The sequence below is a fragment of the Oreochromis aureus genome, linkage group 18 (assembly GCF_013358895.1).
Source record: "Oreochromis aureus strain Israel breed Guangdong linkage group 18, ZZ_aureus, whole genome shotgun sequence".
Lineage (NCBI taxonomy): Eukaryota > Metazoa > Chordata > Actinopteri > Cichliformes > Cichlidae > Oreochromis > Oreochromis aureus.
The window spans coordinates 36,782,953-36,805,971 of NC_052959.1; the positions used below are offsets into that span (position 1 = coordinate 36,782,953).

General features: G+C 42.1%; 2 protein-coding genes across 7 annotated transcripts in view; both read right to left on the reverse strand.

Moving 5' to 3' along the window:
* Window positions 1-23,019, reverse strand: part of LOC116309337 (gastrula zinc finger protein XlCGF17.1-like) — a 44,070-nt gene that overhangs the window by 17,769 nt on the left and 3,282 nt on the right. Inside the window, exon 1 of one of the 2 annotated variants that reach the window (XM_039602463.1) lies at window positions 11,247-11,470. The exons of the other annotated variant lie outside the window; for it this stretch is intronic. Coding sequence (XP_039458397.1) covers window positions 11,247-11,391 — 145 coding nt within the window. The 5' untranslated portion in view covers window positions 11,392-11,470. Of the gene's footprint in view, window positions 1-11,246; window positions 11,471-23,019 lie in introns of those variants that run through there. 2 annotated transcript variants of the gene reach the window in all.
* Window positions 14,307-23,019, reverse strand: part of LOC116317827 (zinc finger protein 239-like) — a 29,252-nt gene continuing 20,539 nt past the window's right edge. For 2 of the 5 annotated variants that reach the window (XM_039602466.1, XM_031736704.2), the window contains exon 2: window positions 14,307-15,782. In XM_039602466.1, coding sequence (XP_039458400.1) covers window positions 14,667-15,761 — 1,095 coding nt within the window. In that variant the 5' untranslated portion in view covers window positions 15,762-15,782 and the 3' untranslated portion in view covers window positions 14,307-14,666. Of the gene's footprint in view, window positions 15,786-23,019 lie in introns of all 5 variants that reach the window. The other 3 variants (XM_039602464.1, XM_031736703.2, XM_031736705.2) reach the window with 2 other exon arrangements.

The following is a 23,019-nucleotide window of genomic DNA, read 5'->3' on the forward strand; positions in this document are numbered from 1 at the left end:
AATAATTACTTCCTCCAAACCATCAACGTGTCTTTTAGACCCCATTCCTACAAAACTGCTCAAAGAAGTCCTGCCATTAATTAATGCTTCGATCTTAAATATGATCAACCTATCTCTAATAATCGGCTATGTACCACAGGCCTTCAAGCTGGCTGTAGTTAAACCTTTACTTAAAAAGCATCTCTAGACCCAGCTGTCTTAGCTAATTATAGGCCAATCTCCAACCTTCCTTTCATATCAAAAATCCTTGAAAGAGTAGTTGTCAAACAGCTAACAGATCATCTGCAGAGGAATGGCTTATTTGAAGAGTGTCAGTCAGGTTTCAGAGCTCATCACAGCACAGAAACAGCTTTAGTGAAGGTTACAAATGATCTTCTTATGGCCTCTGACAGTGGACTCATCTCTGTGCTTGTCCTGCTAGACCTCAGTGCAGCGTTCGATACTGTCGACCATAATATCCTATTAGAGATTAGAACATGCTGTAGGTATTACAGGTACTGCACTGCAGTGGTTTGTATCATATCTATCTAATAGACTCCAATTTGTACATGTAAATGGAGAGTCCTCTTCACACACTGAGGTCAATTATGGTGTTCCACAGGGTTCAGTGCTAGGACCAATTCTGTTTACATTATACATGCTTCCTTAGGCAGCATCATTAGAAGACATAGCATAAATTTTCACTGCTATGCAGATGACACGCAGCTCTATCTGTCCATGAAGCCAGGTATCACAGACCAATTAGTTAAACTGCAGGACTGTCTTAAAGACATAAAGACCTGGATGGCCGCTAACTTTCTGCTTCTTAATTCAGATCAAACTGAGGTTATTGTACTCGGCCCTGAAAATCTTAGAAATATGGTATCTAAGCAGATTCTTACTCTGGATGGCATTACCTTGGCCTCCAGTAACACTGTGAGGAACCTTGAGTCATTTTTGACCAGGACATGTCCTTCAACGCACATATTAAACAAATATGTAAGACTGCTTTCTTCCATTTGTGCAACATCTCTAAAATTAGAAATATCCTGTCTCAGAGTGATGCTGAAAAACTAGTTCATGCATTTATTACTTCCAGGCTGGACTACTGTAATTCATTATTATCAGGATGTCCTAAAACTCCCTGAAAAGCCTTCAGCTAATCCAAAATGCTGCAGCAAGAGTCCTGACAGGGACTAGAAAGAGAGCATATTTCTCCTGTTTTGGCTTCCTTCATTGGCTTCCTGTTAAATCCAGAATTGAATTCAAAATCCTGCTCCTCACATACAAGGTCTTAAATAATCAGGCCCCATCTTATCTTAATGACCTTGTAGTACCATATCACCCTATTAAAGCACTTCACTCTTGCACTGCAGGCCTACTTGTTGTTCCTAGAGTATTTAAAAGTAGAATGGGAGGCAGAGCCTTCAGTTTTCAGGCCCCTCTTCTGTGGAACCAGCTTCCAGTTTGGATTCAGGAGACAGACACTATCTCTACTTTCAAGATTAGGCTTCAAACTTTCCTTTTGCTAAAGCATATAGTTAGGGCTGGACCAGGTGACCCTGAATCCTCCCTTAGTTATGCTGCAATAGACGTAGGCTGCCGGGGATTCCCATGATGCATTGAGTTTTTCCTTTCCAGTCACCTTTCTCACTCACTATGTGCTAACAGACCTCTCTGCATCGAATCATATCTGTTATTAATCTCTGTCTCTCTTCCACAGCATGTCTTTATCCTGTCTTCCTTCTTTCACCCCAACCGGTCGCAGCAGATGGCCCCGCCCCTCCCTGAGCCTGGTTCTGCCGGAGGTTTCTTCCTGTTAAAAGGGAGTTTTTCCTTCCCACTGTCGCCAAAGTGCTTGCTCATAGGGGGTCATATGATTGTTGGGTTTTTCTCTGTATTTATTATTGTGCTATCTACTGTACAATATAAAGCACCTTGAGGCGACTTTTGTTGTGATTTGGCGCTATATAAATAAAATTGAATTGAATTGAATTGAATTGAATTTGACAAGGACACCCTATTGTGTTTTAATGACTTGACATAGAAATTTGGCATTCCAACCAAACATTTCTTCAAATTTCTTCAAATTAGAAGCTTCATTTCAGAAACTCAAAAATCCCTCTAAACTCAGAGGATATAGCAATAAACCATCAGCTGAAGAAGGGTTTAATATCCCGTTTTTACAGCAACCTCAGAGACGGCTCTCAAACATCCTCAGAAAAAGAAAGACTTGCATGGTGTCAAGACTTAGAGTGTAGAATAACTACAGAGGAATGGCAAAAAGCCTGCTTGAAAGCCCAAACACAATCTATAAACACCCAATTTAAACTAATCCAGTATAAATGGCTAATGAGAACATATGTCACCCCAACATTATTAAACAAATTTGACCCCTATACTCCGGACATATGTGTTAAATGTGGGGAAAAAGGCACACCGATGCATTGCCTGTGGGAATATTCAGAAATCCAAAAGTTTTGGAAAGAAGTTTTAGATGTAATTGCGCATATTACAAGTGTTAAGCTGAATCTATGTCCTAAACTATGTATCGTAGGGATTTTCCCCGCTGAAATCCAACTGAGCAAAGTTCACCAAAAAACCACAATCTTCTGCCTGTTACAGGCAAAATATAGCATAGCTAAAGCATGGAGATCCATTAACAGACCACACTTGAGAACTTGGTTGTCGACACTGTCAAAATCCCTTGCTTTGGTGAAACTTATGTCTATGATTAAGGGTAAACATGCTTCCTTTAGAAAAATGTGGGGAAATTTTTTGTGATTTTTGGAATGTGAGGAGGTGATCGATAGTGAACAGATATGACTGTACCCATTTAATCTGTATGGGAGACGTAGTGTTATGGTTGTTGAAGAGAACCTGGGGGGCCTGCGGGTGCTGGACTGTTCAATGGAAGGGCAGGAGATGAGATATGAAATTAGATGGACTGGAACTGAAGAGGACACAGCTTATCGCTGCAACCGTTGGGTCGGATGCCTCTTTAACTAACTTGACACCCTTGGACTAAACTTCAGCCCGAAACCCTGGAATAGCACACTTAAACCTATTGTCTCACTGTGTTATACCTGTTTTTTGGAGCACTGTCTGTTCCCCTTGTTTGTTTTTTGTTTTTGTTTTTTTTGTATTGTTTTGGGGCTTTTTTTGTTTTGTTTTATCCATCCATCCATCTTCATCCGCTTTATCCGAGGCCGGGTCGCGGGGGCAGCAGCCTAAGCAGAGAAGCCCAGACCTCCCTCTCCCCAGCCACCTCCTCCAGCTTATCCAGGGGAACACCAAGGCGTTCCCAGGCCAGCCGAGAGATATAATCTCTCCAGTGTGTTCTGGGTCTGCCCCGGGGCCTCCTCCCGGTGGGACATGCCCGGAACACCTCACCCAGGAGGCGCCCAGGAGGCATCCTTGTCAGATGCCCGAACCACCTCAACTGGCTCCTTTCGATGCGGAGGAGCAGCAGCTCTACTCTGAGCACCGCCCGGATGGCCGAACTTCTCACCCTATCTCTAAGGGAGAGGCCAGCCACCCTTCGGAGGAAGCTCATTTCTGCCGCTTGTATCCGCGATCTCGTTCTTTCGGTCACTACCCACAGCTCGTGGCCATAGGTGAGGGTCGGGACGTAGATCGACCGGTAAATTGAGAGCTTCGCTTTTACACTCAGCTCCCTCTTCACCACGACGGACCGGTGCAGCGTCCGCATCACTGCAGCCGCAGCACCAATCCGTCTGTCGATCTCCGGCTCCCTTCTCCCATCACTCGCGAACAAGACCCCGAGATACTTGAACTCCTCCACTTGGGGCAGGAACTCATCCCCGACCCGGAGTGGGCACTCCACCCTTTTCCGGCTTGTTTTGTTTTATTTATTTATATATTTACTTTTTTTTTTTCCTGTAACAATATCTGAATGTTCTACATGGGAGAGTGTGTATACTATATCTATCTATATATTAGGGGTGCAACAATACTCGTATCGATATTGAACCGTTCGATACAGTGCTTTCGGTTCAGTACGCATATGTATCGAACAATACAAAATTTTTAATTTATTTTATCAACTTTTCTTCTGACGATGCTGTCTGTGTTGAGCGCTCAGTGGATCTGCGTTCGACTTATCCGCCTAGGCTGCACTGTCGAGTGCAGATCCACTGAGCGCAGCGCAAGCTAGCAAGACAGAAGCTAAGCTTGTTGCAACATGGCAACTGCCTCAACGCTACCCGAAATTGAACCTCCCCCACCCTCATTCAGATCCGGCGTTTGGAACTATTTTGGTTTTCATGTGAAGCATGACCCTGAAGGTAAGCGCGTCATGGACAAAAGTAAAACAGTATGTCGGATGTGCAACGCAATGCTCAATTACATTGGTGGGAACTAGTGCGTTAGTGCAGTTAGCTCGTTAACGTGTTGATGCCGTCCAGCCCCACGCACGGGGCGATCTGCGGTAACTCGTTAACGGAGATTTGCCGCGTTATGGCGTTAATGTCATTTTAATGAGATTACCGCTGACAGCACTAGTGGGAACACAACGAATATGACTGCACGTTTACGCCGACATCATCCTAGTGCAAAGACAAGTGGAAGCAGACAAAAACAACAAGCACGCATGCTACAAACTTTACCCGAGTCGTTTAGACAGCCGTTAGCACATGATTCTGCTTATGGGGACCTGATATGTTTAATATGCTGCTGAGAATATACCCCAGAAGAAGGGTATAGTATAGCTTTTATTTTGGAAAGAGACATTTCTCTGTAATAAACTCTCTTTTCCAAAGATGAGGGATTTCTCGATCTGATAGATTTATTTATTTTTTTATTATTTTGTTGTTTCAGCAACATTAAATTTAAAAACTGTACTTTTGAGTTAAAATATATATTTATAATTTTAATAAATGACAAATTAAAAAAGGCATGAACATTTTTTTGTATTGAAAAAATATCGAACCGTGACACCAAAGTATCGAACCGAACCGAACCGTGAATTTTTTGTATCGTTGCACCCCTACTATATGTGTGTGTTCCCAACACTGTTCATACACGATGTGCATACATTATTATTACACACTCAATTTTTATTAATTTCCTCCTCTATTTTATTTGAACTCTCTCTGTTCTTGTTGGTTAAAATACTGTTGGAAAAGCAATAAATAAATCTTTGAGAAAAAAAACCCCCCAGTTCTGCCTTGTGGGGGAACCTCAGGGATCTATCTTGGGTCCAATTCTCTTTATATATTCCTCCTAGGCCAAATTATTAGGCGCTACAATGATATCTATCATCTCTATGCTGATGACATTCAGTTATACTGCTCTTTAAAAGTCTCTGAGTTTTATAAATTGTCTAGTTTAAGTAACTGCCTGACAGAAATCAACAACAGCTTCCTCCAGCTAAACTCTGATAAAACAGAAACTTTAATTATTGCTCCCGACCATATGATCTCAGAAATTAGGCAGCACATCAGCTTCTTAGAGCTTTCTGTTAAATCGAGCCTTAGAGACCTCTGTGTCGTATTTGACAGCTCGATGTCGCTTGGTCCAGAACTGCTTTTATCATCTAAGGAATATCTCAAAACTCAGACTAATGGTGTCAAAGGCTGAACGGGAGATGATTATTCATGCTTTTATTTCTTCCTGTTTGGATTATTGCAGAGGTCTTTTTACTTGTTTTAACAAAACAGCTTTAAATCGTCTTCAGACTGTGCAGAATGCTGCTGCACGACTCTTAAACAGGCATCAACAGAAGATCTCATATCACTCCAGTTTTGGCCTCTCTTCACTGGTTGCCTGTGAGTTTTAGGTTTCATTTTAAAGTTTTAGTTTTAACCTTTAGGGCCCTACATGGTCAAGCTGCCCAGTACATATCCGACCTGTTGAAACCGCATTCATCTTCCCGAGCTCTAAGGTCATCAGGTCAGAGACTGCTGGTGGCCCCACGCTCTCGATTTAAGCTCGTGGTGATCGGGCATTTCAGGCAGCACGGCTGTGGAATTCTCTTCTACTCTTCTACTGTTTTTACGCTGATTCTTTTAAAAAGCAGCTGAAGACATTTTTATATAGACAAGCTTTCAATTCATTTGTTGTTTTTATGTTGCATTTTATTGTTTTACATTGTTATTTGTAGCATTTTCATTCTTTGTATTGTGAAGCACTTTGTGATTTTTATCTGTGAAAAGCACTGTATTACAGAAGCGTAGAGCTGCCAGGCAAAAGAAAAACAGAGCTACATCATGTTATAACGTAGCTCTGTTTTTCATTTGCCTGGGTGGCAGCTCTACGCTTCCGTACTATATAAATAGAATTTACTTACATATTTGTTTTAAATAATTTCACTGTTGTGTGAAGATCAGAGCGACAGCCGGACACCTTCTGCATGACGACACGCTGACAGACGGAGCTTACAGACAAAGCGAGGCAGCTAACGTGAACGCCGGAAGTCTGACGTCACAGTATCATGTTGAGCATCTGCAGTAGGACCCAAAAGAGAGAGGGGCGTTCCAAGATGGCCGAGTAAGTAGGCGCTTACTGCCGAGCTTAGCAAATGTAAGCTTATAATACGGTAGGAACATCGTGTCAACTCAGGCTTTAGAAGCTTCTTCAGTATTTAATCCAGAAAAGGACTGAATTTGATGAATAAAGCGCCAAAATGTCACAGCGTGATAATAAAAGACCGTTGGCTAGCTCCAGAACAAAGGCTAATGCTAACCAAACAGCCATGTTGGTAAACCCGCTGGTCGACAACTGCCATGACTACGCGGCTATTTCACTACCTCTCCCAGTAACTGAGGATGTGATGGACAAGTTTCCACCTCTACCCGTCTCACCCAGCCAGTCTCCGGCGCCAAAGAAAGCGCTGCGCTCCAAGGAAGATAGCGTGGATGTTGTTGAAACTCTATCAAAGCTAATAAACAAAAGAATGGATGACCTCGTGTTACAGATTGCCGGGATCAGAAAAACTGTGGACTTTGCATGTGAGGAGATAAAACATGTCAAATGCAGAGTGGGCACTTTGGAGCAGAAAATCTCCAAAAAGGAAGCGCGTATGGATAAAAACCAGGAAAGAATCACAGATCTCGAGCGATATTCCAGACGGTGAAACTGTTCGGTGTCAAAGAAGAGCAACAGGAGGATACATGGAGAGTTGCTGCTGAGATTTGTCAGGCCGTGTTGCCTGAATGTAAAAATCGTCTTTATGACACCATTGACACCGTACATGGGGTCGGCTCCAAACGCCCAAACAGCACCAGTCCCAGACCTATTATCATCCAGTTCATCTCCTGCAGAACCAGAGATAGCCTGTGGAAAGCAGCCAAGACATCTCCATTCCTAAAGGAGAACCGGGACCTGAAGTTTGCTGAGGACCTTTCCAAAGAAGACAGAGCGCCGGAGCAGTTGTTTTTATACTTGCAATGCTCGGTCCCTTATTGAGGTTTATTACCTGTTAAGCACACAATATTAGTTCCTTAAATTTCTAACTGTTTAGTTTTCTATTGTTTGTCTTAATGCCAGGGGGTTGAGACAGATCTGTAAACGTAAAGCCTTATTTTTGTTTGCTAAAAAATATAAAAGTGATTTTTGTTTTTTCCAAGAAAGCCATTCTGTGTCTGCTGATGTGAACTTCTGGAAGTCTCAATGGGGTAACGATGTTTGGTATTGGCAGGGCACAGAGAGGTCAGCTGGGGTCACAACTCTCAAAGGTAGCTTCGGTGTTATTGTTCTACATTCAGATTGTGACTCTTTGGGTCATTATATTTGTCTGGTAGTAGAATACAGTCACTCCATTTTCATAACTGTTAATTTATATGGCTATAATACCAAACCTGAAAATGATCAATTAATTGACTCTTTAGATACAAGGATTAGTTTTTGGCTCTCTAAGTATCCCAGATCAAACTTAATAATTGGAGGAGATTTTAATGTTTCACTAAATGACACTGATGGCCCCCAGCACAACATCTTAGGAATAAATTGAGATTGGAAACATTTATGGATAAATTTAATGTAACTGATATCTGGAGAGACAAATTTCCTGATGATATATCATTTACCTGGAGTCACTGTTCTGGTTCAAGAAAATCGAGTATTGATTTCTGGTTAATATCAAGTAGTCTATCAAAGGACAGTGTTACGGTCAATAACCTTACAACTCCACTTACCGACCATAGAGCAATATATATTCACCTGCAACCTTTTCCTACTATTAATTTTTAATAGATCTTCATATTGGAAATTAAATAGTTCGCTTTTGAGGCATACAGTTGTAAAATCTAAAATTACACGACTGTTAAAACACTTTATAGACAAGGCTGTTATTGAGAATTCCTACAGCACAAACTGGGAAACTTTTTAATTTGAGACGAGTGAAATGTTGAGACAGTATGGGGCAAAAATAGCTAAGTCAAGGGCAGCAGAAGAAGACAATCCTATTGTTCAAATTTCCGCAATATATCAACTCCCACCAGACGAGGTCTCGGAGGAGGACAGATTACTTCTTAGGACCTTTCAATCTAAACTGGACGAGATTTACCGCCAGAAAGCTGAAGGAGCTTTTGTTCATTCAAGAAAAAGATGGACAGAGGAGGGAGAGCAGAATTCTGCTTATTTTTTCCACTTATAAAAACACAGATCTAAAATCAATACTATTCATAAACTGAATATAAATGGTACGGTCAGTGATGATGCAAAAATTATCTCTCAATTTTTTTGTAATTTCTACTCAAAGTTGCATGAATCCAATTATAACGCAAAGGTCGAAGTGATTAAAAGCGCTGCAAGGCTTTTTTGTGATAGTCCGATTACTGAAAAAGAGAAACTGACATCTATTGAACTTCTTAAAAACAACAAATCTCCAGGCACAGATGGGCTGGTGGCTGAATTCTATAAATCATTCTCTTCTCACCCTTTTTGTTGCAGGTTTACAATGAAAGTATTGAAAGCGGCACTCTTCCCCCCAGCCTCACTCAAGGACTTATTACTTTAATTCCCAAACCTAAGAAGGACCTACTGTTTATAGACAGACAGATTAGCTCTATTGCTAGCTAGAAAAATTAAATATATTTTGGATGATATTGTAGATGAGACACAGTCTGGTTTTATGACAAACAGGCACATCTCCAATAATATTAGACCCGTCTTGGATATTCTGGACTACTCAGCATTAATATCTGATGACTCATTTATCCTTCTCCTGGACTTCTATAAAGCCTTTGACTCAACTGAGCATGAATTTATATTCCTCACACTTCAGCAATGTGATTTTGGCGATATCTTCTGCAAAGCTATCAAAACTCTGTATTCCAATGCAAATAGCTCTGTTAGAATGAAAAATGGCACCACTTCTCGTTTTAGTCTTAATCGAGCCGTACGCCAGGGATGCCCGATCAGCCCGTATCTTTTTTTACTTTGCACCCAAATTCTTGCCTCTCATATTTCGAATAGCTCTGTGAAAGGTATAAACATAGCAGACAGAGAGGTTGCCATGAGTCAGTTGACAGATGATACCACAATCTTTCTTAAAAATGCCACCCAGGTGCCGATTGCTTTACATGTTATATGCGATTTCTCAAAAGGTTCTGGATTGATGCTGAACTTAAATAAATGTCAATTATTACCTGTCAAAGAGTGTAATGTCCAGAGTATTTGTAATATAACAGTTAAAAATGAAGCAACATATTTAGGTCTGATTATCTGCAAAGATAAAAAAAAAAAAAAAATAGAATTTCCCTAAATTTTCCCCCAATTATTAAAAAAAAAATCTCAAACCAAATTAAATCAGTGGTTGCAGAGAGGTTTAAGTTTAAGAGGAAGGGTATTGCTCTCAAAAGCAGAAGGTCTGTCTCGACTGATTTATGCAGCAGTTTCTCTGCATGTGGACGGCAAAACTTGTAAGGATGTTGACCGAATGCTCTTCAACTTCCTCTGGAAAAACAGGACACATTACATCAGAAAAAGTGTAGTGATGAATGACTATGAACACGGTGGTTTTGGATTTCACTACTCTAAACAATACATTCAAAATTAAAGGGGCAAAATCCGGTTTCCATCTGGAATTTTATTCCTCACTACATTTTCTCTAAGTTCGGTGGTCTAAGTTTTATCTTAGGTTGTGATTATAATATAGATAAGCTTCCAGAAAACCTCTCGATGTTTCACAAACAAGTTCTATTCGCTTGGTTCCTTATATATAAACACAACTTTACACCCCATACATATTTAATCTGGAATAATAGGAACATAGTGGATACAAATAAATTATTATTTTGGTTTGGGTTGGATTGTTTTAGTGAATCAGCTGTTTAATCCTAATATGCAGCTTATGTCTTATTCAGAATTCTTAAACACTTATAAATTTCCTGCCATACCCAAAGAATATGCCATATTATTTGATGTGATACCGACAGGTAATATAATGCTATTTAAAGGTATTCAACCTTGCACATCTCCTGTTTCTCTCCCGAACCCTGTGGATTCACACATAGGAAGAATCTGTCTAACAAACCATAGTAAAGGTAATAAGAATATTCGTGCTTTGTTCCAGAGAGAATCTCTCTCTGTTCCACGTTCGATCTCTTATTGGAATTCCTTTGTCAGTGACATTAACTGGAAAAGAGGATGGACAATTCCTAACAAGTATCTGGTAACGAATAAAGTAAAAGAAGTTTCATTCAAAATACTTCATAAATATTATCCAGCTAATGATTATATGACAAAATTCAAAGGGACATAAATGTGAACTGTGGATGTTGTGGAAGCCATCCTGAGACCGTGCAGCAGCTCTGATCTGTTCACACGCTACAACACTCTGGACTTCAGTAGATTCATTAGAGGACATCTCTACAAGGACTTTACTCTGAAACGGAAAATGTTGGATTTTGTTTCTTTTGAAGGCAAAAAAAAAAACGAGATGTTTTCTTTATAATAGATTTCTTAGTTATCTTAGCTAAATTTTATTTCCACAGATGCAAATACAGCAGCCAAAAGCCTATTTTTAAACACTACTATAATGATACTCTATCTTACATTAGATTGATTCGTGGATCACTTAATAAAAAGGCTGTAAAAACAATTACTATTTGTACTAATTACAAATTATTTGAATGTATGTAACTTTTTATATTGTAGCCCCTGGCATATGTTAATTATGTTCACACTTGTGTACATTCTCTGTATACTGTTGTTAAATAAAGGTTTTGGGGGGGAAAAAGAAAGAAGAAAAGGAAAAGTAGGACCCGAGAGGAAACCGGAGCCGAGGCTCCACCTGTGCTCACCTGCCGTGATATCCAGCAGTCTGCGCTGACGGTCGATCTCTTCCTCGTACTGGACGATCGTTTTTTCAAACTCCAAGAATATTTGTTCAGCAGCAGCAGTTAGTCGCTCGTTGATAAACTCTCTCAGATACTGAACTGAAGGCATTGTTACTGCCACAGCTCACACACTCGGCTCTCACACACACTCGGCTCACACGGGAGCAAAGCTAACGGTTCTGCCACCGGATGTCCGTCCTCACAGTTCCGGCAGAAGCTCTTCTTCATCTTTTCATGGCGATTGGCAAACAACTTCAGGTGCATTACCGCCACCTTCTGGATGAGAACAGCTTTTACACCTATATTCTCATAAAAACACCTGTTGCTCTTAAAACCCTTAAACTACATCACCTGTATCGCTTTGTAATATTTATCTATAATTGAACTCTATTTTTCTGTAAGTCAGATTTGAGTGTTTGCCTTTCCCGTCTATATTTACCACATTGTAACATTACATGTTCAGATGATTCACACTGCTTTAATGTTATATAAACTGTATGACCAAATCTTAGTCTTGAGATAATCTTCTTCTATCTTACTTTTATGACTTCTTCTACATTGTCCAGTTGAAGATGACCGTAACCCTTTGATGAGATGAGATGAGATGAGATAGCCTTTATTTGTCAGTTGCAGGTCTTTTGCCCACAACTGAGATGACAGACCTTGCCGACCGTACATACAATACAAACATCACATTGGGGAGACAGGTCAGGCCAGGTAGCGAGGAAAAAAATATCGAAATATGTAACACAAAAGGATAATACAGGAATGCACAGATATCAACACACCATAGCACAATAAACACAGACAAGCAACATGGGAAAGAGTTCCAGTGTGTACATCTGATCTGGGACCGCTGCAATCTTCGACTGCGCCTCCAACTGACCTGATGTCCACATCAGAGGGGAGGTAAGCGTTGGAGGTGGCGTTGGGTAGGGAGGGTGATGCGTCAGTGAGTGCTTATCAGTATCAGTATATGTATGTGTGTGCGTGTCCATAGTTCAGCTGAGACAGTGTCCTTCGCCCTGCCAGGCTAAGTAAACACTCTTCCAGCCAACCCAGGTGGCCTTGCATGGAATGGGAAGGAACAACACAGTTGTTATCAGGGTGTTGTTGTTCAGCTCCAGCCTTGAGCCCACAGCTGGCGCCGAAGGGGTAGCCGCATTATGATGGTGATTTTTCTTTTTGCAAACAACTCATGAGAATTTCAAGCTGTTTTTAACACTCCGACACTGGTCTCTCAATCTCCCGTTGGATAGCTGCGAGTTTCTCCATGATGTTATTAGCTGTCGATTCCATGATCTTGTCACTCTTTTGCTCACAGAGCAGATTCTGAGACCTCACGACCGCAGCCAACTGATCCGTGATGTATTCCAGCTTCCGCCCATAGGTGTTGTTCTGAGTATTCATTGCAGCCGCTAGCGCCTCCAAGCTCTTAACCATGCTGCCTTCCGTGAGCCCTTTCTGAGAAGTCGCACCTCGTCCCATCAATTCAATCCCAGCAGGCAGCCTTGTGGGGGTTTGCACAGCCGGTTCCGCTTTCTTAATTCTCCGATAAGCCAGGGCCAGGCCAGCTCCGATCAGCAAGAACCTTGTTATCATGGTTCCGAATAGGTAGATATCTTCAGCGTCCTTGATCGACAGTCCCGCCAGGCACACGATCCTCCATTTCTGCCACCCGTCCATCCGGCAGGGAAAGTCCCTCCAGGGCACTCGGGCTCGCCCGAGCCCAGACTTCTCGTTGAGAAAAGGGTGTCAATAGCATTCAGAGACCAGTTGATCAAATCCATAATTCTCTTTTAGGTTTTAGACACAGACTGTGAGAGAGTGTTCCAGGGAAAGTAATACAAAAAAACACGAGACTAGACAAGGACATAAGAACTAAGCAGGGAAGATAAGGGAGAGGAGAAAAAGTGCGTCGGCCTCCTCCGAGAGCCAAAGCAAGATGCTTTGCTCCTTTATTACACCGTATGTGACTCATGCTATCAATCCCACACCAGCCATCATTTTTACCTGTAAAGACAGCTCGTGCACGGGAGAGCATGAGGTCATCATATTTAGTGATTTTAACTTTGCCAGGTTCTGGAGAGCTGGATTGTAAATGTGCCTGTCTTTAAAGCACTGGGTCAGCTTCTATATACATGTGATTACACCACCGAGGTCTAACCTATGTTTGTCCCATTTACTCTGCTGTTAAGCTGTTTGGTCACTAGGTGGCGCTGCTGGGTTGTATTTGTCTGGTGTGAAGGAGCGCTGTCCATATCAGATTTGGCACAGCCACATTTCTACATGTATTCATAGTTTAGACTGCTGTAGATTACACACTGTTTGAACTGCTGTTCCCTGTCATTCCCGGGGAATGAAAAGCTTCTTCCAGCTGCTCACCGCAGCGGGTCAGTCGACGTTTTATTGACTCGAGGGGGCAGAGTTCAGCCAGTGGATGGAGAGCGTCCATGTATGTCTGAACTCTGACGGGATTATTCTAACGCGAACTTGCTCAGTCATTTTCAGTTATGCTCTGTTTGCCCGTCACATAAAACCCGCAAAACATTTACATTTGTGGCTGTGACGTGTGGAAAAGCTCATAGATATGAATAGTCGTTCAAGGCCGTGCAGGTGCATGAATGTGTGACAGAGCTAACAGGTCTGTTCACGTCTCTGTGCCTCGAGCAGTGAGAACTAGAAGGGCAGTTTAGCGTAGGATTAGTTAGCCACTGAGCACTTTCAGAGAAAAATGGCACAACAAGCTGGATTGTTTTCAGTTTCTGTGGCAAACCAGTCAGTGTGGTCTCTTTTACTACACCAGCAGCAGAGCTAGCACAGGGTGGAGGATGCTAACAGCAACGTCACCTGTGATGTCATCAGCTTCTTTGTATCTCTACGAAACCAAAAACTGTCAAAAACACTGACGATGTTTTCCCACATACTGAAACCAGCTTCTCTCAGAGTGTGAGGACGTGAGGGTGAAACTGCTGTGACTGAAACGTTCTCTTATTTCATAAACAGGGCAAAAGAAAAACATGATGACAATTTAGAAGAAACTTTATTTATACAGGTTACAATAACAACAATCTACACTTTGTTAGTGTCACCTCTAAAGTCCAAAATGATACAAAGTTACCTTAAGTATGAAGCACGAAGGGTAAAATGAAACCGGGAGGATCGCAGCCATGACAGAATCCAGGTCAGGAACCGTAGATGAGAACATGACAGGAATAACAGAGCGCGTTGGTACGGTTAGGTTTGGATGCACAAAGCAAAGGAAAACGGCTGTGTGAATGACACCAGCTGACGAGCTGCTTTGCCGTCGGAGCCAAAAGTCCAGGCGGGAGACAGACGCCAACACCCCGCTCCCATATTCACTCTGACCTGCAGCTTTCCAAGCTACGACTCCTCACCTGTGTGAGTGTCCAGGTGCTCCAACAAGCTGCGACTGGACGGAAAAGTGGTGCCGCACGCATCGCAGTGATACAGCTCCTCGCCCGCGTGAGTCTTCATGTGCACGGACAGGATGCTCTTCTGACGGAAACTTTTCCCGCAGCTCTTGCATGAGTACGGCTTCTCGCCCGTGTGCGTTCTCATGTGCACGGACAGGATGTTTTTTTGGCGGAAGCTCTTCCCACAGGCTTTGCAGGGATACGGCTTCTCGCCCGTGTGCGTTCGCTCGTGGATCGTCAGATCGCTTTTTTGAGCGAAACCTTTACCGCACGTTTCGCAGGAATACGGCTTCTCGCCCGTGTGAGTGCGCATGTGCACGGACAGAATCTTTTTCTGACGGAAACTTTTCCCACAGGCTTTGCAAGAATACGGCTTCTCGCCCGTGTGCGTTCTCATGTGCACCGACAAAGTGCCGCTGAATCGGAAACTCTTCCCACATTCTTCACAGGTGTGCGGCTTCTCATCGGTGTGCGTTCTCACGTGGACCAATAGGTGCCCCCTCTGAATAAAACCTTTCCCGCATATTTCACAAGCGTATGGCTTCTCACCCGTGTGAAGCCGCATGTGGCTCAGCAGGTGACTGCTCTGAGTAAAACCTTTCCCGCACGTTTCACAGGAATACGGCTTCTCGCCCGTGTGGGTTCTCATGTGACCCAACAGGTGAGCCCTCCGAGTGAAACTCTTCTCACATGTTTGGCAAGTATACGGCTTCTCGCCCGAGTGGATTTTCTGGTGTTCCTTTACGTAAGAGTTTTTCTTAAAGGCTTTTCCACAAACATTACATTTAAAAGGCTTTTTACTCAGGTCGGCGTCATGCTGACTCTCTGACACCGGAGAGCTGCCGGGAGCGCCGTCAGAGAGAAGCTGGTGACCGTTAGCCTCTAGTTCACTGTGGTCACTGTCACCAAAAGTAGTCACCAAGAAGGCGTCGGCCTCCTCCTTCAGGACGAGCTGCTCATCCTCCTGGCTGGTGCACACTTCCTCCTGTTCCTCTTTAATGTGTAGAGGCGTCGGCTCCTCCTGGTCCTCACTGGAGTTCATCTTCAGGTCACAGAGCTGCTCCTCCTCACACACAGAGACACAAACCACAAAAACATTAGTTCAAACTACAAATGACACAATAATGTCCTCATACACACACACACACACACACACACACAAATATATAGGTGTTGTCTGAAAACGAAGCATCTTTATTTCAGTTTCATTACCACAGGAAAAAATAGATTTGTTTCTAATTCAACACGTTGTCTTTTATACATTTCTGGGATTCCGTCGTCCTCAGTCAGGCGAGCTACGCTATGCTGCTCTTTGTGGACCTCAGCTCACGTCCTGGTCACAGACCGGTGACCAGCTGACGACCCCTCACTGCCAGGGTGGACAAGCGGGGCCCGACTTCACCCAAGCCTTAACGCAGGCTCCACACAGGGCTGTGTTTGTGTCCTGCACTCTCCACCCTTTACACCCACATCCACAGCCCCACCCAGTCCAGCAATAGCACAAACACAGTACTGGTTTAAAAACTGCTGTCCTCCTGTCGCTACTGCAAAGGGAACACCCGGACATGCTGTGCGGTTTTTCAACAGCACAGAGGAACGCACTTTCAGAACATCTCGAGATATCTCGCTCACTTTTGTGAAAGACGCTTTGCGTTTGAAAGCTGCTCTCAGGCTGACGTGTCGGCACATCAGGAACAAGGACAAACACTTTAAAAGAGTACAAACTGAGACATGTGGAAATGTCTGGAACATGTGCCGCTTTCCTTATGAGATGTCCTCACACAGTCAGATATAAACTGTTTCATGGAAAACGCCAAAAACCGTCTAAACAAAGGCGTTTGAAAGCATGAATGACATCACTCATTTAATGAGCTTGACCGTGTGGCACCTTTGAAGACTGAAGAAGAACAACGTGGACAATAAAGCGGCCGTATATACCTGAGACATGAAAGCATGTTCCTACAAAACCTGTAACATCTGAAAGAGAGATGATGATGACACAGCGTGGCGTATTGTGCTGCGCGCCATGAATGATGACCTCCACTTGTGTCCCTAATCGAATTCTTTTGCCTTTAAAAGAAACAACAGACGCCGACCCTCGCCTGTCTGCTTTGGTGGGACTGATGTCACATCCTGGTCTGCCAGCACGGACGCTGCCTACAGAGCCGGCTCAGATCCTTCAGTGTGTGCAGCAGGCTGCTCTGAGGCTCCCGCCCTGCAGGAGGTGATCAGTGACTCCCACCCCGTCCACAACACACTGGACACTCTGAAGAGCAGTTTCAGCAACAGGTTCCTTCAGCCTGGCTGTGTGAGGGAACGCTGCAGGAGCTCGTTCCTCCTGCTGCTGTCATTCATCCACTGGTGTCAGATCCACACATGTGGAACAGGATTAGTCACACCTCAGTGCACCCTGTCACTTTGCACACCACGACATCTGTTTGCACAGATACTTGTGCTTTAATGTTTATAGCTTTATCTCTATATTTATCTATCAATATCTCTGCTTCTACTCTCGTTTTATATGAGTGCTTGTTGTTGGTCGTATATTTGTTGCTATGACAACTAATTTCCCTCTGGGATTAATAAAGTCTCTCTGATTCTGACTCTAACAGTGTTTCTGAACAGTCATGCTCCACCTGGTGGCAGATGGCTGCATGACATGTAGGAGCAATGAAACCAAACAAACATAGGCTGTATCCCAATTCAGGGGCTGCAGCCTTAACCTCCTAGGACCTGGCGTCCACATATGTGGACATCACATTTTCGATTATTTAAACCAAAATACTAAATTTTGCTCTACAAGGGCCTGATATCCACTTACAAGGACATTATACTGCTACTGTTCTATCAAAATTTTAAACGAATATCCTCATATGTGGCTCTCATTTACCTTAAAAACAAAAATAAGGTTAAAAAAAAAAATCTGGTAATTCTTTGTTTTTACATTCATTGGGCCCAAATATCAAGGATAAATTAAAAATGCATGTTGTGGAAGAGTTTGGGTCTTAGGAGGTTGAAGTACGCAGCCTCAACGGTCCTCAAGGGCCGCGTACTCAAAGACCGCTAAGGCCGGAAGTGCGAGGCTTGTGAAATGGGACGGTCTAGCCTCCATCGCGCTGCTCAGGTTGCCTAGCAACCATGATAGCTGGAAACATGTGGTTGACAGAAATGAAGGAGAACATATTTTGTTCATTTGTTTGTTTGTTTCTACACGAGCTTTGTGTGATTTAATAAGTATCTGAGGCTGAGACCACAGGACTGTAAAACATGATTGTTGGGCTTCATTTCTGTACTGAACAGTCATTTAAGATTAACTAGTAAATAACAATTAGTTAATGTTGTTCATGAGACTAAAGTCAGTGTAAATATGATATGGCCAATATCATAGTTATTAATCATTATTAGTTATTACAGCATTGAGTTTGAACTCTCAAATCAAATCACTTATTGTCACATCACATGTGCAGGTACACTGGTACAGCACATGTGAGTGAACTCTGTGTCAAATACTGAGCTTCAGTAAAGATTCAAGTAGCAGTTATTTATATTTCCTATTACCTTAGATCTTCACTCAAAGACACTCAAGTATCTCTGACAGTGTATATACAGATGTATTATATATAAGAGACAAACATTGTTCTTTCAATATGTTGGCATTACTAAATTTGGCTCAATGCTTACATATATGTGTAAAAAGAAAATGTACGAGCTGTGATAACTGTTTCTGATAGAATGAAGATCAGACTGATATATGAAATATTCCTTTATTGGGTGAGAAAATCAGACCATGTCATAACTGCTTTAAGTCATACAGAATAGATATCAGAGCCTTAAACAGGCTGACTTCTGCTAAATGGGTCAAACTGGGCAGAAAGTATACAAACACATAACATCCTTATAGAATATGATGTAACACTATAGATCAACTTAGCTCAGAATATATAAAGCATATAAACAATTACAGCAATATGATGCAACAAACACAGCAGTGCTACTAATCCAAAATACTCAAAGCTTCATAGAACTGAAACAAACATTTATTTTTAGCTCCATTCTGCTGCTGATACATACTTTAGGTTTCTGAATATTAAACTTGTTGCTGCCTTTCATAGTGTGTAACTTGAAGGCCCTGAGTACTTTCTCCCACACTGAAAACACTGGGATGATAACATTATTTGAACATTACCTAATAAGACTGATTCAGGACAGACAATTAGTGATGTTAAACTTTCCTAGCAGTCCTTCACAAACAGGGAACAGTCTGTCTATTCTCTCCATCTGTCAGCTGCTGCTGGCTCTTCCTCCTCCTCTTCCTCACACACTGCTGAGTTTGTCCTGGTGGATCATCAGGGTGCAAAGCCTCACAGATGATGTGCAGCAGTGGGTCCCTCAGTCTGTCCTCACTCTGGACACTTGCAGTCGTCACACATGGAAATCAAATGTGTGATAAGCTGCAGGATTCAAACACAAGTGTAACTTATAAATACATGTTCATACTTTATTCCACAATCAGAGAGAAAGAAACAGAGAGAGAGCAGGACAGACAGACAGGTGACAGTCTCAGGTGTACACACTGCTACAAAACAGCACAAGAGAAGGAGGATTTAGTGTTTGTGTTATTACGAAAAGCTAAACAAGAAGAGTTCCAGATGGTCCAGTGGACACATGTGTGACTCCTGTGATTAAAGCATCTTTCTTTCAGCTTAACGAGTGAACCGTCAGCTCGTTCAAACACACGTTAAAGTCCGTTTGGCTCGACACCACCGAACAGAGGCAGCAATATAACATAGCTAACATTAACAGTGCAGTGAATCCTGCTTGTGCCGTCATATTCAGGACTGCAAACCGAGCAGCATCACTGACTTTCAGCTTGTTGTGTTTGTGGATATATGACTGACTTTAATTATCCATAAAATCATCACATTCTCTGTAAGATTAAGGTCAACTATTGTATTATTATATTTTAAATGCTTTAAAACAAAGTAAACGCTGAAAGTACAAACATCGCTAATGGCAAATAACTTTGCCGACATGTGGCCAACAGTAATGTTTTAATGTTCCTCATTATTAAACATTTGCACATAAAAAAGTGACATCATATTCAGTACTTACGTTTAACAGTTTAACCATCGGCCGCTCCGCTTCTGCCGTCTGCGGCAAAATTATCCACACCGACTGCCGCGCTATGAATTGTGGGATATGTTGGGCCACGAAGTCTACACCGCCACAGCCTTAAAATTCAGGGAAATGAAGGACGCATTTGAGGGCCGCATTTCGAGCAGCCTTTGAATTAGGACAGCCTTCGGCGCGCCGCTGTGACGTAATCGGCCTTAAAATGCAGCCTTTAAGGCTGCAGACCCTGAATTGGGATACAGCCATAGACACACCTCCTCCATTAAAAATCAGCAACATGTCCTCCAAACTGAGATTTAAAACCTGTTTGATGTCAAAAACACTGTGAAACCAGGAAGCAACAGAAACAAGAGAAAAAAGTAAGAAAAACCTGTCGCAGTAAATGGACGAGGACTTGCAGGGCCCGCTATGTGGTGGCAATGCTGAAGACAACACGAGGCAGACACCCAACCAACCTGCTGGGGTACATATGCAGATAATCTTACCAGAAACTCAAGAATTTCAAAAGGAGAGCAAAACACTCTGCTCGAAGATATAAAAGGTGAAATTCATAAGACTAACAGGAGAATCGGAGAGGTGGAAAACCGAGCTGAAGCAGGCGAAATCAGAGACCTGAAGGACCGAGGATTCCTAGTCGAGGTTATCCTATGGAGCAGCTGATTCAGCAAGCAAGGAGCATCTCGGGAGACAAGACGCCCCAGGGCAGCAGCCATCAGAGACAAGCCCCAGGTCTGCAGAAGGAAAACTCCTCAGAAAGAACCAAAATAAGAATAACAAAAGGCAGTTAGAGGCCAAAGGTATGGGACTGACTGATTCGAGTCTATATCCCACCTGGCAGTACTTTCTCTTTTTACAAGCAGGCGAGTTGAGCCAGTCTAAAGGTGTGTGGAGGTGATCTGAACATACACTTAAACCCAAAACAAACAGGCTCCAACAAAACAAGTGGTATAAAAGTCAAAGAGCTGATGAAGGACATGGGTTTGATTGATGTTCCCTGTTCCTCATCACTCATTATATCAGAATAGAGCATTTCATTGTCTAACGCAGGGACAGAAAAACAACTATCGACTGAAATTAATTTCATATAAACTCAGGGATTGGACAGAAGATGCTACTTTGTAGACAAAGATATTACAAAATCAGGTCTAAATTTACTAAATTATTGGCACGGAAACTAAAGAAACATCAATATACAAAATAAGAGATCCACAACAACACAACAGAAAGTAATCAGGATAATAATAATAATAATAATAATAATAATAATAATAATAATAATAATAATAATAATAATAATAATAATAATAATAATAATAATGGATTGCACTTATAAAGTGCTTTTCTAGACACCCAAAGCGCTTTACAATTCCACTATTCATTCACTCTCACATTCACACACTGGTGCAGGCAGTTGTAGCCACAGCTGCCCTGGGACAGACTGACAGAAGCGAGGCTGCCATTTCGCACCATCGGCTCCTCTGGCCAACACCGGTAGGTGGTAGGTGAAGTGTCTTGCCCAAGGACACAACGGCCAGGACAGAGAGAGCCAGGGGATTGAACTGGTAACCTTCCGGTTACAGATAAGCTTCCCAACCCCCTGAACCCGATAAGATCCGGTCTGTCTTTAAAACCTTTTATAAACAACTCCTCTCTAAAACTACGGATGTGGGAATTGATCAAATGGACATATTTGTTGAAACGCTTAGTTTACCTGTCATGAGTGAAGATCAGAATAAACAACTAGCCTCTGAAATCACAGTAAAAGGATCAGAAAAGGCCATAAGAAACCTGAAAGCTAATAAATATATAGAGCATATAAAACATTCAAAGAGGATCTTATCCCTATACTGAGAAAAACATGTAACTGAAAAGGCACAAAGCCCACCTACTCTGAAAGAAGCAATTATATCTGTTATACTGAAGCAGACCAAGGACAAAAGAGTCGTACAGACCAGTCTGTGCTCAGTGTAGGTTACTGCAGCTATACATCCATAATGGCAAAACCAAATACTCCCTAACCTCATACATAATGATCAAGCTGGCTTCATAAACATCAAACCCAGGATAATACAAGACGACGACACACAGAGCGGCTGTGATGCTGAGTCTTGAAGAGGCTTTTGGTTAGTTGGCAGTGCTGATACAGAGTACTGCAGAAATCTGGTTTAATGAGTTGGTGATAAACAATGTAAAGGCATTAAATGATAATCCAACTGCAAGGCTTAAGATTAATGGTCACCTAACTCAGCGTCTAACTCTGGAGAGGGGAGCGAGTCAAGGCTGTGCTTGGCCTTCTCTTTGCTATAACAGAAAAATCACAGGTGTTACAATAAATGCAGATGATTTACTTCTGTACTTAAACACCTGAGGAGTCCCTGCTCCAGGTAATGAACAGTCTTAAAAACATTGGTCCAATGACAGGATATAAACTGAGGCCCTATAATTACAGTCCATGTGAAAAACCCAAACAAGCACAGCCACTGACATCCATTTATATCAAACAGGATCATCAAACAGGATCATACCTGTGAGCATAAGCTCTAGAATAGAAACCATCAAAAGTCATGTTTTACCAAGATTTCTGTATGTGTTCCAGAGCCTCCCACTCAGGATTAATCACAAAGATTTTACTGAATGGGACAAAACGATCTCTAGATTTATATGATAAAACCCAGAATATGATACAAAACATTCAGCAAAGATCAGGGCTGCACTGCTGGGATCCATCATATGGAACAACAATAAGCTATATGCATGTACAGGCGGTGCTGGCAGATACAAATCTACAGGGTAAAACAGGGTAGAAGCCACACTGGGGGTTTGGAAAATGGTGATAAAAGAAAAGAACCTGGAGAAGGATATAAAATACCAAAATGTGTGCATATGATTCGGAATTTACACCAAATCAGATAGTTTTAAAAACTGGATAGAAAAAGGACTCGATATGTGGCGTTGTAAAGGAAGATGAAGTTATGAGTTTCCAAACTTTAAAGCAAACATTTCATTTAGAAAATCGAGACCAGTACAGCTAAGAAACTTTTATACTCGAATAGAGCAGGGCGATATCACCACACATATTTATCACGATATACATTTGAAAATTTGCGATAACGATATAACTGACGATATAATTGATGTGAGACAAAATACTTTACAAATCCACAACT